This window comes from Micromys minutus (genome assembly GCF_963924665.1).
Source record: "Micromys minutus genome assembly, chromosome: X".
In the NCBI taxonomy this organism is placed as follows: domain Eukaryota; kingdom Metazoa; phylum Chordata; class Mammalia; order Rodentia; family Muridae; genus Micromys; species Micromys minutus.
The window spans coordinates 127744743-127764510 of NC_137970.1; the positions used below are offsets into that span (position 1 = coordinate 127744743).

The 19768-nt window shown below is 35.6% G+C and overlaps 1 protein-coding gene across 3 annotated transcripts in view; it reads right to left on the minus strand.

Annotated features, from left to right (window-relative positions):
• F8 (coagulation factor VIII) overlaps positions 1 to 18708 on the minus strand; it is a gene marked incomplete at both ends in the record, with an annotated part of 191009 nt that extends 172301 nt beyond the window's left edge. For all 3 annotated transcript variants that reach the window (XM_080909833.1, XM_080909832.1, XM_080909831.1), the window contains 3 exons: positions 4614 to 4736; positions 6125 to 6246; positions 18563 to 18708. In XM_080909833.1, coding sequence (XP_080765959.1) covers positions 4614 to 4736; positions 6125 to 6246; positions 18563 to 18708 — 391 coding nt within the window. The remainder of the gene's footprint in view (positions 1 to 4613; positions 4737 to 6124; positions 6247 to 18562) is intronic.
• Positions 18709 to 19768: the final 1060 nt, after the last annotated feature.

Here is a 19768-nt window from a genome sequence, read left to right on the forward strand (position 1 = left end):
CAAACAAAATCCAGCATTTTGTTGCATACAGGAAATTCATCTCAGCAACAAAGACAGGCACTACCTCATAATAAAAAATTGGGAAAAACTTTCCAATAAAATGGTCCCAAAAAACAAGCTAGAATAGCCATCCTGATATTGAATAAAGCTGATTTTCAACAAGAAGTCATAAAAAAAAAAAAACAAGAAAGGACACTTTTTACTTGTCAAAGGAATGATCTATCAAGATGAACTCTCAATCCTGAACATCTATGCTTAAAATACAAGAGCACCCACATTCACAAAAGAAACTCTACTAAAGCTTAGAGCATATATTACACCACACACAATAATAGTGGGAGACTTCAACACCCCACACTCATCAATGGAGAAATCATGGATAAAGAAACTGCACAAAGACAAAGTGAAACTAACAGAAGTTTTGAACCAAATGGATTTAATGAACATCTATAGACTATTTCATCCTAAAACAAAAGAATATACTTTCTAATCACCACCTCATTGCACCTTCTCCAAAACTGACCATATAGTTGGCCACAAAACAATCCTCAACAGATACAAGAAGATCAAAATAATTCCATGCATTATATCAGATCACCATGGACTTAGGCTGGTCTTAAACAACAACAACAACAACAACAACAAAGAGTCTACAAACACATGGAAGCTAAACAATGCTCTTCTCAATGATAGCTGGGTCAAGGAATAAATGAAGAAAGAAATCAAAGACTTCTTAGAATTTAACAAAAATGAAAGACAACATATACAAACTTATGGGATGCAATGAAAGCAGTGCTAAGAGGAAAAACTCATTACACTGAGCACCTCCAAAAAGAAACTGGAGTGATCATACACTAACAACCTGACAGCACAACTGAAAGCTCTAGAACAAAAAGAATCAGATACACCCAAGAGGAATAGAAAGCAGGAAATATTCAAATTCAAAGCTGAAATCAACCAAATAGAGACAAAAAGAACTATACAAAGAATCAACAAAGCCAAGAGCTGGTTCTTTGGGAAAATCAATAAGATTGATAAACCCTAACTAGAGGGCACAGAGAGAGTATCCAAATTGACAAAATCAAAAATGAAAGGGGAGATATAACAACATAAACTGAGGAATTTAAGAAATCATCAGATCCTACTACAAAAGCCTATACTCAGAAAAACTAAAAAATCTAGAGAAAATGGACAATTTTCTACACAGATACCAGGTACCAAACTTAAATCAGGATCAGATAAACCATCAAAATAGCCCCATAACCCCTAAGGAAATAGAAGAATCATCAAAAAGCTCCCAACCAAAATAAGCCCAGGACCTTATGGGTTTAGTGCAGAATTCTATCAGACCTTCATAGAAGACCTAATACCAATACTCCCCAAACTATACCACAATATAGAAACAGCTGGAATACTACCCAACTCATTCTTTGAAGACACAATTACACTCAATCCTAAACCACAGAAAGATCCTACAAAGAAAGAGAACTTTAGACCAATTTCCCTCAAGAACATTGATGCAAAAATATGCAACAAAATTCTTGCAAACCAAATCCAAGAACACATAAAAGCAATTATTCACCATGATCATGAGGGCTTCATCCCAGGATGCAAGGATGGTTCAATATAGAGAATTCCATCAATGTCATACACTACATAAACTCAAAGACCAAAAAAAGAATCACATGATTATCTCTCTAGATGCTGAGAAAGCATTTGACAAAATTCAACACCCTTTCATGTTAAAAGTCTTAGAAAGGTCAGGTATTAAGGCACATACTTAAACTTGGTTAAAGCAATATACAGCAAACCAGTAGCCAGCATCAAAGTAAATGGTGAGAAACTTGAAGCAATCCCACTAAAATCAGGAACTAGACAAAGCTGTCCACTCTCTCTCTACCCAATCAATACAGTACTTGAAGTATCAGCCTGAGCAATAACAGAATAAAAAGAGGTCAAAGGAATACAAACTGGAAAGGGAGAAGTAAACAATCACTATTTGCAGATGACAGGATAGTATACTTAAGTGACCCCAAAAATTCCAACAGAGAACTTTTACAGCTGATAAACAACTTCAGCAAAAGAGCTGGATATAAAATTAACTTAAACAAATCAGTAGCCTTCCTCTACTCAAAAGACAAGCATGCTGAGAAAGAAATGAGGGAAAAGATACCCTTCACAATAGCCACAAACAATAGGGAATAGGTGTGACCTTAAGTAAGCAAGTGAAGGACCTGTATGACAATAACTTCAAATCTCTGAAGAAGGAAATTGAAGAATATCTCAGAAGATGGGAATATCTCCCATGCACATACATAGAAAGGATCAACATTGTAAAAATGGCCATCTTACCAAAAGCAATCTACAGATTCAATGCAATCCCCATCAAAATTCCAACTCAATTCTTCACAGAGTTGAAAGAGAAATTTTCAAATTTAATAACAATAACCTAGAATATCAAAATAACAAAAAACCTAGACTATCAAACCCTATTCTCAACAAGAAAACTCCTGTGGGAATCACTATCCCTGACTTCAAGCTATATTACAAAGTGATTGTGATAAAAACTGCATGGTATTGGTACAGAGATAGGCAGGTAGATCAATGGAACAGAATAGAAGATTCAGAAATGAACTCTCATACATATGGTCACTTGATCTTTGATAAAGGAGCTGAAAACATTCAATGGAAAAAGGACAGCCTCTTCAACAAATGGTGTTGGTTCAACTGGAAGTCAGCATGCAGAAGAATGCAAATGGATCCTTTCTTATCTCCTTGTACAAAGCTCAAGTCCAGGTGGATCAAAGATCTCCACATAAAACCAGGTACACTGAAACTATTAGAGGAGAAAGTGGGGAAAAGCTTATAATACATAGGAACAGGGAAATTTTCTTGAACAGAACACCAATGGCTTATGCTCTAAGATCAAGAGTTGATAAATAGGACTTCATGAGATTGCAAAGTTTCTGTATGGCTAAAGACACTGTCAAGAAAACAAAATGGCAGGCAATACATTGGGAAAGAATCTTTACCAATCCCACATCTGACAGAGGTATAATATCTAATATTTATGAAAAACTCAAGAAGTTAGATTCAGATCCAAGGGATTTAATACCCACTCTGACCTCTGTGGATTCTTATATACACATGGTCCACATACATACACTCAGATACATACACATATATGGTATAAATAAATACATAAATATTTTTTAAATTTTAATCATTTACTTAAATATTTACTGAATTTTTATACAAAGCAAAATATAAACAAATTAACACTTATGGAGCAGAGAGTTTACGTGTACAGAGTAAAATGTATTTTTGGTTCTTATTGGCAACTAGCAGGCACCTTCCATGAAGTTTGTGCACTTGGGAGCTTCAATACTAATATAAGAAAACTTTCAAAAAACACACAAATATATCTGTCTTTCAAGAGTCTTCTCATATTCCACTTCTTTCATTAGGGAATTCCAAAGAATAGAAAGTTTGTTTGTTATTTGGCCATATAAGTCTGAAAATTCCAAAGTTAAGACCCTTTCCATTTCAGAATGACAACTTAGGGTATATAATATAGACTATGTGCTCCAATAAATTACTAATGATTTCCTTTATTTGTAAATGCTATAGACTATCTTGATAGTACTGGAGTCAATCGGCACTCCATTCACCCTTTTCCTATACTATGAGATTAAGCAGAAATTAGCTAGAATAGAGCCCATGGTCAAATATGTTATTTTAATGACCTCATCTTAATCTGCTAAACAGCTATTAGCATGTGATAATAGGAGATGTGAGACTATTTTTCAAAAGATGAGAATCCCACTTCATCTCCATATGATGAGACTTAATCTTCCCCAGAAAATGATTTGGGCAAAGGAAGGATTTTTATGACCCTCAGCCTAATTCCACAAGACAGAACACAAAGGATTAGAATAAAAAGAGTAGCATTATTGTAACACTGGATTTTTAACCTATATCATCTGTCTTGGTTAGCTTTAATTACCAATTTGACACAATCAGAGTTGTCTTTTATTGTGATAAAATAGCATGAACAAAAGCCACTTAAGGAAGAATTTTTCTTGGCATATGGTTCTACGAGGCTAAATGTTCATTACAGTAGGATGACACTGACACATGAATCTGAAGCAGGAAGCTGAGAGATTACATCTCAATTGCACCAAGGAAGCAGACCTAATTAGAGGTAGGGGTGAGGGTATAAACTCTTTAAAGCCCATTCCCAATGATATATTTCCTCCAGCAAAGATCTAGCCCTAATAGTTCTATCACTTCCACAAACATCATCAACAATTAGGCATCAAATGTTAAGATACATAAGACTAGGGGGAACATTTCTCATTGGGAGAGGGGTCACAAGGAATCCATGAAGTAATAACTTGACTTTGTCATAAAAATTACAGGGTTATCTGGTAATAGTAGATCCTTTCTCAAAAAATTTAAAGCCCTAAAGGAGGGATTTTTTTTTCCTTTAGCCTAGTTTAGTTAGACAAGATACTCATCTCTAGGTTAATCAACTAAAGCCAAGAAGATGGCGTTACTTCTCATTGTTCTATAACTAGAATAGCAGGACAATAAGAGAAAATTTTACTTACCCTCAGAAGCTTTCCAGTAGGAAACACCAACAGCATGAAGACTGACAGGATGAGAAGCCATGTTCTTAAGTGTAATGACCACAGTGTCATGAACCTCAGTCCAAATGGTAGGACCTAGCAGACCTATTAAAGTAAGATATCCCTTAAAGGTTACTTGAAGGATAGCATACCAGAAATCCTGTCATTATAAAACTAATGGTTAAAGTCACAGCAGAAGCTGATGGGCAGCAGTTATGCTTTCCATTAACTCTAGTTCAACATCAGGGCTGTTCTGAGGAAATATTTCTGACAAATCATTCAATGTATTCATTAATTCAACTATTTAAAAGAACAACATTAAAAGCAAATAAAACAAATTCAAAAGTCACAAGAAATAAGTAAATTTGGCATCACTGAATAAAATGGCTAAATTAACATGAATGACCAGTAGAAAAAAAATAAGATTATAGAAGTACACAGGAAACATAATATTTAGGACCTTACTTATGTGAGGGAGGAAGAAAAATATATAAAGGTCATAGATGATTCCTATGATTGAATTTATATTATGACAAGTGGGTAGTTTATGACACCGAAATCAAGAGGAGATTAAGAGTTATAGTCTGTGGATATTTTTATAAGATAACTATAAACAGTTTATTGAATGAACTAAAGATAGTGAAATAAAACTATGAAATACCTTTCTTTCCCAAGATGACCAGTTTTTAACTGTATTCTGCAGAATGTCTCTTTCTTAAACTTTGACCAAGTCTCTAGTAATCATCAAATATTAATAGGTGGTAATGGTTCTACTTCTCAAGTAGCCTCCTTCCCATCTTGGAGAAGGGAACATACTAAGAATGTTTTACAAATAAATTCTCAAAAGTAAATCTTATACATTACTAGCCTTCTTTTATACAGACTTCAGAGGAGTCATGAGCTAGGGGTTGATGAACCAGTTTGTAGTTACTACATGAAAAAAAAAGTCTTAATTCTAAAGAGACATCTCTTTAGAGTTGAGAGTATTTCTTTCCAACAATTCTCATCACCAATTTTAAGACAGGTAATAATGGTGTTATTCAGCAGTAGAGAACTTGCTTATGTTCAAGGTCCTGGGTTGGATATCTAGATAAAAACCATTCTTAATGCAGAAAATATCTTAAGACCATGCTACATGTTTATTTGACATTTAAGTGGAGATAAAGTTAATATTTAGAGAAAGGATCAAATAAATATAGAAGTGGAGTTATTAGAACATAGATGAATATTTAAATATACAAAACTGTAGAAGATAATACCACATTGAAGAGGGAAAGAAAAGGAAATAATCCAACACCAAGTTTGATGAAGCCAAGCAGAGGAGACCAAAAATACAGCCAGTTTATTTCCCTGAAGGAAGCAGTTAAAAATACCTGGTTAAAGAATATACTTTTGGTAACCACCCTCCTTAAGTGTAGCCCTGCCGTTAAGGATTCGTGCTGGGAAATGAGGTGCTTAGTATCATATTTAGCTCTCAATATTGTTTTTATTACCCATCCAGGGTGGCCTGGGCTTGGCAATGTTGAAAAGCTGGTCCGTGTACTCTACAAACACAGTCTTTTTATACATGATGGAGGTGTTGAATGGAAAAGATGTTGACATTCTAGAAAGAAATCTGGATGAAGGAAAAAAAAAATGTCATTCATTTTGAAGGACTTTGATTCCACTTAAAATCAGCTGTAAACCCATTTTTTCCATCCCACTCTCTTCTAATATCTATAAACAAATTAGAACTTGTACATATATCCTAAAATTGCTTCCTTTATTTCCCTATAGTTATTGATTCAGATGTTGCTCTGCCTCTCCACAACAATTTTCTGCATGCAAAAGAAAGATCAAAAATGAGGAAAATTCAAACAGTAATTTTTGTGTGTTTGTTTCAAAACTGTAAAATCAAAATCAGCTTTTGCTCAAGCATATACTTCATAAAGCAAGACCTTTATCTATCCAAAGTCATAAAGCCATATAAAGACAAACAAGAACTATCAGTATTTGAACAATGTTACTTGAAATTATTTGTTGTCTAATTTTGTTTGTACAATTTAATGTCAGATGCTGTGAATGTGTTTTTTAAAGTGGCAGTATTTCTCTATATCACTGGCTATCTCCCAAATAATTCAGACTGAGACTGCTAGATTTATTTAAACAAGCTTTACAGCACAAAACCTTGATCTATTCTAATCCTCTAGGTTAATCTGGCTACCTCCTAGCCAAAATCCCTGAGATGCTTACATTTTAGTACTGGTATTGCTCTTTGGACTTCAGATATGTTCTCCCAGCATGTCCCCTCTCACCTTTTTTTGTGGCTGGATAACCCTTCTCTCTATCCCCCTCCCCCAGATATCAGAAGTCCCACTCTATTCTCTCTTTTGCCCAGTCATTAACTGATAAGCTTTAATTGACAAGACCAAGAATAAATGGTGAACATTGTTTACACAAATTTGAAACAGGAGGTATTTGGAATAAGCATCACAGTGCCCTGTCTGAATTGCAACAGGGTGTGGAGGCAGAGAAATGGACATTTGATTAATACAAAGATAATCTTTATACAGTGCACAAAAAGATTATGCATACAAGCTAAAAATGCATAAAATCACTAACCTCTAAAATCACTAACCACTAACTTGGGCAGAGAGACCTGTTTATAAATCAGAAAAGTCAAATGAAACAAGTACATTACACATAAAGGTTAGGAGCAAGGTTATAAGACCTCCTCCATTAGGTGTGGAGGGCTGGAGATATATCTCAGCAGTAAAGAGTACTTGTTACTTTGTCAGAGAACCCAAGTTCAATTCCCAACACCCATTTAACTTCTCTCAATCATTTGTAACTTCAGTTCCAAAGGATCCAATAATCTCTTCTGGCTTCTGTACACATGTGGTAAACATATATACACATTTAGGCAAAACACTTATACAGGTAAAATTAAAATAAAATAACCTCCTTCATGAAATATGCAGACACCTAAACCATGGAGACACTATGGTGACCATGGGAAAATCCATCTGGGCACATACCGTGGCAGAGCCATCTAGCAGGTCTCTGCATTTGTTCCTCAAAGATGTAACACATAATATGAATGATAAATGTGATGTCTGAATTCTTTTAGCAAAACATAGAACTGAGCACCCTCTCAGAGGGAAGTAAATGTAGAAGTAAAGGTAGGAAAGAGTAGTTGAAAGAAAGAGGCAAATTGCCTTTAATCCCAGCACTTGGGAGTCAGAGGCAGACAGATCTCTACTGAGGCCAGCCTGTTCTACAGAGTAAGTGCCAGAATAGCCAGGGCTACACAGAAAAAACTCAATCTTGACAAACAAAACAAAACAAGACAAAACATCTAGAAGGGATCTCACAAGTGGTGATCAGCTTTGGTTCCATTCACACAAAGAAAAAAAAAATTGCTAGAAGAATAACCCACAGTCACAAATCCAGTCACAAAGGAAAACCTTAACAGTCCTCTATAGGATCTAGCAGTCAAATGTCTGAAATGATACTTTGTTTTTCAGAGGCCTATGTTAAGAACACTGACCAATTAGGGCAAAATGGAGCTGACCTCACTCCTACCATATTCTACTGGCCCACTCTTTCACTTAGCCCTGAATTTCACTCCACTCCAGAGTTTCCAGGATACCTGAGAGCCAGTTGACTGGTTCTGAGAACAAAAGGCCTTGATAGAAAGCATTCTATACTGTCTGTGGGCCAAAGGCCCAGGGTTGATAAGGAAGCTCTTCCAGTAAATAGTTTCTTTGAAAGGAAAACACATGGTAGAAATGCATGGGTCTGAGGGCTAAACTAAGTGTAAAAGTATATAAACAAGAGCTAGGGGACTCTCTCATCTACTTCTGCCTCATCACACTTGTAGCCTTGCAGGAGATACCAAATGACCAGTTTCTGGATAGAGACACTCCCCTGGGCTTACAAATGGTCAACATCGTACACTGGAATAAGATAAAAATTGACTTGATATACGACAACCCATTTTTGGTGGCATTGGTATATAGTGGTAGATGAAAAAATTCCTCCAATGGGCGAAACTTTAAGAAATGCTACTATTTATTATATTAAAAGAGAAATTTCCCAGGGTTCAGTTATATACAGACTTCCTGTTATATAAGATTATATAAGCTTGAAATCCTTAGTTTTCTTGTCAGTAGCTTAGTAGAAAAGATTAAGAGACATATACCAGTGAGTGTCCCTAAGGTAGAAAGATCTTCATATCACATGTTAGTGCTATCAGAAAATTTCCATTGTTGAAGAAGCACAAAACAACATAAACAAAATATCAATCTATGCTAATTAATCTTTACATAAGTTAACCTATTTACTGTTGCCACCTATTCCTAAAATGCTAGCAAAAGAGACCCTTCACTGAGTTTCTAATATATCTCTGACTACCATGGAGATCAACCTGCTTCTCCAAATCACATTAACTACTTTAGATCCATTCCATGCTAGAAATGACCATACTCTTCATTCTGGTAGGCAGACACGAATGATCTAGGTATTTAGTCTTTCCCACGTGTAGTGCCTCCACCCATTTGACTATCTTAAGCCTTACAAAGAACTAGAGTCTATAATAATGTTATGTCACACCAAGGAAACATTGTTCATACAAATAAATTTGTTGGTAAGCTAATGGTCATGGAATCTACTAGTTCTGTTTCACTCTGCCCATGCAGAATCTGTCAAAAGACAAAGGTGAAAATCTAGCATGGAAGCAGTTCTCTGTGATGATAGAATGGTAAAGGGGTAGTGGGCACATTCCCCTTGATTTACCAGACCCCCCAGTGACCCACCAATGGAATTCATAATTCTCCTCTCTGACACAGTAAGCCAGGTGGGTTCAAATGTCCCAATAGCAAAAGTTCAAGTATCCTAATGAAATGGAAGCTGAGCCAGCTGCTTGAGAATTTATAGCTAATACCTGTGAAAGGAAGAACCAGCAGATCAGAAGAAGAATGCCTTCACTACTTACCCTCTGCTATTATCTTGAGCAGCAAAGAAGAGTATATATAAGCATATTTTAATATTATTCATCTCTAAAAATTTCCACAGCTTTGGTCATGGCTAGATGTATAAAATGTCATTATTATATGCCTGTATCATTGAGTTTATTACTCCTTCTAGTTCATTCTCTTTAGTCCTTTGCATGCCCTTTCATACTCATCAACCCATCTCTAGTTTACCTTTATCTTTTTTTCTATTTCATTTGCTTAGTTCTACTAGTATGTTCTCCAAATATTCTGTTGTTTGTGAAGAAGACTCACACACCCATATCCAGAGATAGGTAACTACCACAGTGCTTTTATTTTAAACATTTCTAACTCTTAAGATAAAAAATGGATACACAAGAGAGCTGTGTGTGGGTAGTGGTACATGATTGTTTAGGAGTCAAAAGCAGGAAGATCACTGGGAGTTCACAGCCAGCCTGATTTCCATTGTTCTAGGGCAGTCAGGACAACACACTGAGACCCTGTATTTAAAAGAATATAAGAAAAAAAGATAAGAAGATATACAGAGAAAGTTTTCTAGCAAAAGCTCTTAGATGAGCACACAAAACAAAAATTAAAAAGATGCAGAAGAGACTATTTTTCCTCCCCTGAAGGAGCTAAAAAAATAAAGGTCCAGGACCAGCAAGCTGTGGTTCAATTCAGAATTCTATTTAAAGTGACCTACTAGATATGTATTCGTATTCTCAGAATGTGTTATTGAGTTCTAGGATGAGTCTGTACCAGATAATATATAGCTCCCCAGCCTGAGAGATTCTCAGGGTATTTCCCACTGTAACAGAAACATGATTTATTTGCTCGCCTCAGCTTCAGTGACAGTAAGTGGCATAGTGTTTCAAGGTTCACAAATTTTGTTTCCTCCTAACTTTTGTGTTTCCCTTGGAATTTGATATATAATTCTGCCAAATGTACTTGGCAATAATTATCCCTGACATGAATTGTTCTTTCACTTTTTTATCTAAAACCAGATGGAAAAACAATTATATTTTCTGACCCTTGCTAAGAAGAGGCTGAGCAGCTGCAGGAACAGATAATGTAAATTTGAATTTTCTTAGCTGTTTATTTCAAACTTTGGCAGAGTCTGTCAGGATGTGTTTAGAGTCAGCTTATCCTGTTGTCAAAATAACTTAGATTATAAAATTGTATCATTAAAGCAAAAATTCTACTGTTTTTTCTGGTAAATACATGTGACTTCCTGCATAATAAAAAGCTAATTAATTATATACTATAGGAAATTCACTTTTAGAGTGTGTAGTATCTGCGTACTTCTCTCTGTCTCTCTCTCTCTCTCTCTCTCTCTCTCTCTCTCTCTCTGTGTGTGTGTGTGTGTGTGTGTGTGTGTGTGTGTGTGTGTGTGTGTGTGTGAATATGGAAGTCAGAAATTAATGTTTTATATTTTTATATCTATTTACCTTTAAAAAATCTTTATTATATGTTCATAACTGTGTGAGTATATGCCACATAAATGCAGGTATCTTCAGAAATCAGAAGAGAGCTTTGCATCCCTTAGACCTAGAGCCACAGGTGGTTGGTTGTGAGCCATCCAGGGAACTGAACCTGGGTTCTGAACAAGAGCAGAAACAACTAAACCACTGGGTCATCTCTCAGGATTTTACCTTATTTTATTTCATTTTTTGAGACTGAACCTGGAGCTCAGTGATTCAGATAGACTGAGTATGTGGTAAAGCTCCAGGGATCTGTCTGTCTCAGCTTTCTCAGTGCTAGAATCTTTTATGTGGTTGCTACTGATATGAACACAGTTTTTCATGTTTGTTTAATGTTTGAGTCATTTCCCAACCCTCCTTAATTCAATTTTATACTAAAAATTGTGCCAAGCCACTAGATTGACATTATACTATGTGTGTGTGTGTGTGTGTGTGTGTGTGTGTGGTGTGTATACCAGCAATACACATGTTATGCAAATATGCATGCACTTTCATCAATAGACTCTTTTGGGCTCTCTTCAGGGTGCCAAGCCTCAACTTCTCCACATGATCCCTTTAATTCTGTGCCTCCAACTGCTACTGAGGCTTCATCCATGAAACTTTTATGTCTTCAAAACCAATACTACCTGGGAAACTATTACATTACCAAGTTCAGCTGCCTGTGTGAGGTATAACCTTGGTTGACTATGGAGTACAGCTTCTATGTACTGACTGAGAAAATACTTCCCAGATCATTTCACCTTAATGATGTTGGTCTCTTCCTAATCACCACCAATTTCTCAGTAACAAAAAAAAAAAATTAAAAACCTTAATGATGCTGGTCTCTTCAGCCCTAGCTGACCAGAACCAGATTCCTAATTCAAAATATGTAACAGCTTGATAGTCTTTAAGTGACTCTTAAACTTTCCTCTGGTTCTTTATAATCCAGGCCTCTATCTGCTGCGTTTCTCTTAACATACTTAACTTTTACACTCCCAGAGAACAGCTCATCGAGGTATGAACACTCAGTGACTTTTCCAACCCAAAGTTCCAAAACCCTTTTATGATCCTACCCAGAACAACTGTCTGGTCTGTCACAGCAATACCCCACAATCCTTGTACTAATTTATCTTAGTTAGGGTTACTATTAATATTATGAAACACCATGACCAAAAAGAACTTGGGGAAGAAGAAATTTATTTGGCTTACATTTCCACATTATTCATTACTGAATGAAATTAGGACAGGAACTCAAATAGGGCAGGAACTTGGAGCAGGAGCTGATCCAGAAGCCATAAAGGAGTGCTGCTTTCTAGCTTGCTCTTTATGGCTTGTTCAGCCTGCTTTCTTATAGAACCCAGGACAAGTAGCCTAATAGTAGAAAGACTGTAAGAGCCAGAGGATCATGGACTTTGCTGTGAGACTGTGCCCCCTAGTAATATCACCATCATAACCTCCCAAATGTAAGCTGAACAAGGGTGATACCAATAGACATGCCAAAGTAGACTGAAAAGAGCTCAGGAGGTCTCACCACTACACTAATAACTACAAGTAACTAAGGAATGCTGAAAGGGGTAGAAATAGTCTTTCCTAGGAAAGAACAGACTGACTGGTATCCAATGGTGAGCACTGAAAACATACATACAAGTAACATACAGACCAAGAAGGTTATATTTAGAAATATAAATACATATACAAGCATATATACATGTATATATATGTGTGTGTATGTGCATATACATATATATATATACAAGCAATGAAAATTAATAAAAAATAGGTTATAAATTTGAAAGAGCAATATATTGGAGAATATAGATGGAGGAAAGGGAAGGAAGAAATGTTGTAATCATATTAAAATCAAAAAAAGTTTAAAAGAAGGTATTATTTAAAAAAAAAAAACATGAACAGGGCTGGAGAGATAGCTCAGTGGTTAAGAGCACTGACTGCTCTTCCAGAGGTCCTGAGTTCAATTCCCAGCAACCACATGGTGGCTCACAACCATCTGTAATGAGATCTGATGCCCTCTTCTGCTGTGTCTGAAGACAGCAACAGTGTACTCATATACATAAAATAAGTAAATAATATCTTTAAAAAAATCAACAACCCAATTTTTTTTTAAAAGGCTGTGGAAGTTAACAGAGTTCTCATTAGAAAAAATACAAAAGCTAATAAACACTTTTAAAAGTGTTTAACATTATTAGCAACTAGAGAAATGCAAATTAAAATTACTTTGAGATTCCTTCTCATCCCAATTAGAATGCCTAGCATCATCAAAATAAGTAAGTAAGTAAATACATAAATAAATAATAAAAAGACAACAAGTTCTGTTAACGATGTGGGAAAGAGGAACCTTTATTCATGGAGTGTAAACTGGTGAAGGCACTTTGGAAATCAGTGTTGAGATTTTCAAAATGCTACAAGTAGAACTACTATATTTACCAGATATGCCACTACAAGATATATGCCTAAAAGACTCCGTATTATACTACAGAGGTTTTGCATATCCATGCCCATTATCTGCTTTATTCACAATAGCAAGGAAATGGAATTAGCCTAGATATCCATCAACTGACAAAGTGGTTAAAGAAAATGTAGCGTATGTATACAAGGAACTATATCAGCTCAAGACCCCCTCCAAGACCAAGTTCTCAGCACAAAGGAACTTTATTTTTCCCAGAGGAACAGAGGGCAGGGAATGAGAGACAAAGACAGGAGATAGAGGAGATGGTAAAAGGGGAAGGAATGGGAGGGGTGTTAAGAGGTATTTGTCCTGGAATGGGGTGGGGGATAGAAGGAAGGGGTGGGCAAAGGAATGTCTCTGGATAGAGAGGAGACACATGTTGCACAGAGGCAAGTGTCGGTATATAAAGGTAAAATGGGAAACCTTGTGTTAGAATGAGGTGTTTAATTTTAATTGGGCATGTTAATTAGGTGAGCCAAAGGGGGCTTTTGATTGCTGGACTTCAATACTTTGAAGGATGGACCTTGGTAATCAGCCTTGGGAGGAGGAAGTGGCAAAATAAGGAAACAGACCTTGATGACTAGCTGTAGGAATATAACTTAATGAGTTTTAGCAAGGTAGAGGGAATGGGGAAGAAGGGCGAGGCCTGCCAGAGCTATGCCAGTCATGCTAGGGCTAGCCACAGTCTTTCAATATACAGAATGGAATTCTATTTAACTGTAAAGGAAAAAAAAAGACTCCATGAAAGTCACAAGTAAATAGATGAAGCTGGAACACAGAAATACCACATGTTTTCTCTTTATTTGTGGATCTTAGCTCTGAATGTTTAGGTTTGATTCTGTACCTTGAAATAACTGAAGAAGCCAGAAATAAACAAAGGGACCATTGGGGAAGGGGAAAGAAGGAGCTCTAGAAATAGGGATAGTGAGACACAGTGGGAAAGAAAAACTGGAAGAAAGGCTTTCTATCTGTTAGTTGGGAGGGCTCCAAGAGACTCCCCAAAACAATATAGGCTATTGTCCTTGCTCTTGGCTACATGCCAAATTATGAAGATAACATCCTATTGTTTAAGACATTACAGCTTTGGTCACAGAAGTTGGGAGGAATTTAGCTAGTACTAACCTGGAAACCCCCTCCCTGTAGGCTAGCTAGCATTCACAGTGACAAAAGTGCTATGCAAGCTACCAAGAGGGAAAAGTTATCAGTTATACCTAGATGTAAAGCCCAAGTACCACAACAATGATGAGACCAGCAAGATGCCTCAATAGTGTAATAGTAGCACTAGTGTCTTAGAGGTAACCAACAGCTGTCTAATTGGATCTAAAACCTGTTCAGTTGGAGGGAAGTCTTTGCCTTTTGAAGAACCTGTAGCTGAAGAAAAATAAGCCCTACGGGAGGACCTACTACTACCCTACCACTAGAGTAATATTGTTTCCACCTGCCTTCTAAATACTTATCTTTACCATAGATAAGTACAGCTCTGATGATATCTCATCAAGAAGCTTCTTTGTGCAATAGTCTATTAGAGAGAGCCACAACTAGTCATAACGTAGAGAATAGGTGACCAGAGGACACAGTCCCAAATGGGACATCTGTAATAAAGTCTCTATATCTAGGACTTAGGGAACATAATGGAAAAGTAGGCAGAAAAATTATAAGAGCCTGAGGACCAGAATGACTGCTTTGTGATAGTGTCCTCTGGGAAAAACAGGCATTCTGTACCCATGAACACATAAATTTGAGAGGGAATATTTGGGGGGACATGAGAAAGTTGGAAGAATTAATAAGGGTGTAAAATGATGCAAATATAATTTACTCATGTATAATATCCTCAAATTAAAAAAAAAACATTAAACAAAGATGAAAAAAGGAAAGAACATATTACGTTTCATAGTTATTGGAATCTATAGCAAGATAAACAAAAAGAAACTAACAATAGATAACAAGTATTAAACATAAAAATAGTGAAATATGTAAAAACAATTCAGAAATGTTAAATGTGATGCACGCCTGTTATTTCAGAACTCAGATAGAGACATGAGATTCAGAAGTTTAAAGTCATCTTTTTCATCTACATAATAAGTTGAAAGCCAATATGGTCTACATGTGATCCTGTATCAAACAAAATAAAACCTCCAAATTCATTCTTTCAAAGAACTATAACCAACAAAACAGGGAAATTTTTGGCAAGCTTATTCACAAATAACTAGCAAAGGCACGAGAATTTAATGGCATGTAACTAGAGGCAATATAAACAACTCATGAAAAAGTAAAACACTGTAGCAAAGCAATTATTAAAACTAAAAAAGCTTTCCACGGGAAATGTTAACACTATCCTAAATCTCACTGAAAACAAATGGAATCATAAATGAGTCTTACCTAATTTTTAAATAATAGTTAATTTTATAAAAATGATGGAATACTCACCAATTTATATGACAAATTAAACCAAACTTTAAAACCAAAACTCAATAATAATGATAAAAATAAAGCTAGAGAGCTGAATGTGATGGTGCTATTATAATAGGGTACTTACACAGACGGAAATGAAACTAAATAGATCACTCTCTCATGCCATGCAAAATAAATGTCAAGGTAAATTGGAGTGAAAAATGTAAAATTTTTACAACAAAATCTAGAAGGACACACATATAACCCTGAGGTGTAAAAGACATTTTAAACCAACAATGTCAAATCTAAAGATGTGAAAAATTTATATTTGACTATAAAAATTAAGTGTTTTCATAAGTAAGCTATAAAGGCAAGAGATAGATAATCTTAGGAGAAATTATAATATAAATAAAGGATAATGAATACACATAATTAAAGTGTTTTCACAGTTAAAAAAATAGAAGACCCCAAAGAAATATGGGTAAAACATATAAAAAGTAAAATCTGAAAAATCAGCTCTGATAGTCAACATGAATTTAAAAAGATGATGAATCTCATTAGAAATAAAATACTACAATTAAAGATACAATATTATTATATGCATATAGGACTGGAAAAAAATTAAGCAATTACATAAGACTTATTCCTAATGTAGATGCAAAGGTAAGTATAATCCCAAGCTCTGAAAATCAAAATGTATGAAGAGTCTTCAACTTTCTAGAAATTTAAATTAAACAGCTGATTTTGGTGGCTCATGCCTTTCTTTAATACCAAACTTAGGAAGCAGAGGCAAGTGGATCTTTTTGAGTTCTAGGCCATTCTAGACTTCATAGTGAATCCCAGGTCAGCCAGAAATATAAAAACAAAACAAAACAAAAAAATAAAACAGAACTATTTCCTTTGTTCCAGCAAGATACCACCAGAGAATCTATTCACTAAAATAACAAAAATATGTCTAGGACTGTACCTCAATGATAAAACACTCATAAATAAAATAGAAGATCTTGAAGTCTACCCAAAGTATAATAAAATGAGTAAATTAGTGAATGAATGAACACAGTACATAATGATATAGAATAGAGACCCTCCTCATGCCAAATAGTAATGAGATGAATATGTTTATTTGTATGAACCAGCTCTTATACATATATTTAAAAGGATGAATCAAGGTTGTTTCTACTGACCTGGAGAGAATTCTACTAGGTGTTACTTAGTGAAAAAGTATATAAAATATGTATACTATTCCATTTTTATAAAATTAATAATGACTACGCAAAACTCTGTGTGTGTCTATGTGTTTGTGTGTGTGCACACATGTGTGTATATGCACAATGAACAAGAGTGGGTGATATCAAGGAAGAATGAGAAAGTAAAACAAAACCAAAAATACATATAAAGTATTTATGATATGACTACATGTAGATTTACATTACTATAATACATACACTGTGTTTAAATCCCCCTTCTCTATTTTGGTATTTTGAGACAGGGCCACCAGTAGCCCAGGTTAGCCATGAATGCACCATGTAGCCAAACATAGCCTTGAACTCCTGAGTTTTCTGTTTTCTTATTCCTAGTTATGTTTAAGTCTTTATAATACATATTTAAAGAAACACAAGGAAAGCCCAGTGTGGTGACTCATAACTTTAATATCAGCACTTAGAAGGCAGAGGCAGGGTGAGTTCAAGGCCAGCCTGGTCTACAAAGTGAGTTCTAGGACAGTCAGGGCCACAAAGTGAGACTCTTATCTTAAAACATAACTCAAAACAAAAATTACAAGAAAAGAAACAAAGTTAAATATAAAATAAGTAATTTCAGCATTCAATTTGGAAAGCATTAGAAAGAATTGATTAATGAAATTAAAAATCAGAAACTGAAGAAATAAAAAGGAAAAAAGAACTGATAGATAAATCCAAAAGATACTTGCTGACAAAAAAAAAGATAAAATCAGGATATGCCCTATTTTTTTAAAGTAGAAAAAGAAAAGATTGAGGGATGTAGAAGGAGAGGAACATAAAGAATAACAAAGGAGATATAAGTACAGGCAGTACTGTGACAAAATTATAGACTACTATATAATTCGGTTTCAAATCATTATCAAGTCAAGGTATAATACATTAATGAAGAAGCAGAAAAATTGAAATAAGCCAATGACCATCATAATACTGAGAAGGTCATTTAATGGTCTAATGTCATAAGATAAACTGGAACCCCTTTCTAAAGATGAATAGCTTCTGGTGCCATGGTAAATATCATAGTAAAATTTACCAAATGCATACTCCTGAGAATTTCACTGTTTTATTTCTTTTTAGATGGCTGGGGTAGGTCAAGGGAAATTCTATTCTACCTCTCCCATGTTCCTTGCCTCCTCACTGTCTACTCATCCTTCTCAATAAATTATGGAACGGCAACATGTAACAAAGAATCAACAGCAAACAACAAAAATCAATGAATAGCCTTGGTTCATAAGAAGAAATGGCAAGCAGCATGGTGCAAATAATCACACATCATGTACACCTTACTTGCAAAAGTATTTAAGCAGTTTAACTAAGTATCAGTTATACACCCTTGCCAAGTGTCTGTACCTTCTTCTAATCAAAGTCACATCTTCACAATGTTGTATATTTGACAGAGGATTTTTACCTTGAGTCTGTATGCAGCACACTGAGCAGATCACTTTGCATATAGTTCCAGGACAATTCCACTGCACCCAGGTAGTATCTTCTGGTGGTACTAGAGCAGAAATTGAAAAGGCTCAGAAAGAAACAAGTGAAGAGTGCTAATTGCATGTCTTTTATTACTAGAAAACATTCAACTAGTGAAAAGAAAATTTAACTCTTCTCTAAAATAACTTTAGCTCTTAAGAAGAAAAAAAAACTTTTGTGATTTAGTGAAAAGTCCTAAATATTTTGCAGAGGATTTTCTGGAAGTTTATCTGCTGAGAGTGGCAGTAGCATCAGCACTAAACAGAGCTGAAAGGATTGCTTCCTTTTGGGCAGTAGTAGGAGGCACAGGAAAACTGGTGTGGGAAGAGTGGCTGAGCTAAGGCTTAACCCATTCCCTGCTGGGAGCATCCAGAATCCTTAAGAAAAGGAACAGAATACTGAGGAGGATCTTTCAATTGTATTCAAATTCCTAGCCTATTCTAAAAGTCTGTTCCTTGGTACTTGTAGCAAAGAAACTCTAGATACTGAAGATTCTGGAATCTCCATGAAATGTGAAAACTTCCCTTTTGGGATTCACCAGATTCCAGCCTGCTTTCTCCACAGGAACTCTCCAGCTGCTCACATGGTCTGGAGACCCAGATAGGATACCTGTGCCCTAAGTTTTAATTTGCTGTTGCTGTTGTTTTTTTAACATAAATTAGTTATTTGTGAAGATAAACCTCAGTTGGAAAAAAGAACTCTCCATCATATAGCCTGTGGTAAATCTGCTGGGAATTTTTTATTAATGATTAATATGGGAGGCCCTAGGTAGTTGTAGACAGAGCTACCCTCGGACAGGTGGTCTTGAGTTGTATAAGAAAACAGGCTGATGATCCACCATATAAACAAACTCAAAGAAAAAAACCACATGTTCATCTCACTAGACACTGAGAAAGCATTTGACAAAGTCCAACACCACTTCATGTTAAAAGTCTTGGAAAGAACAGAAATGCAAGGCCCATACTTAAAAATAATAAAAGCAATATACAGCCAACCAACAGCCAACATCAAACTTAACGGTGGGAAACTTGAAGCAATCCCACTAAAATCAGGGACTCGACAAGGCTGCCCACTCTCCCCCTACCTATTCAAAATAGTACTGGAAGTCCAGACCAGAGCAATTAGACAGGAAAAGGAAATCAAA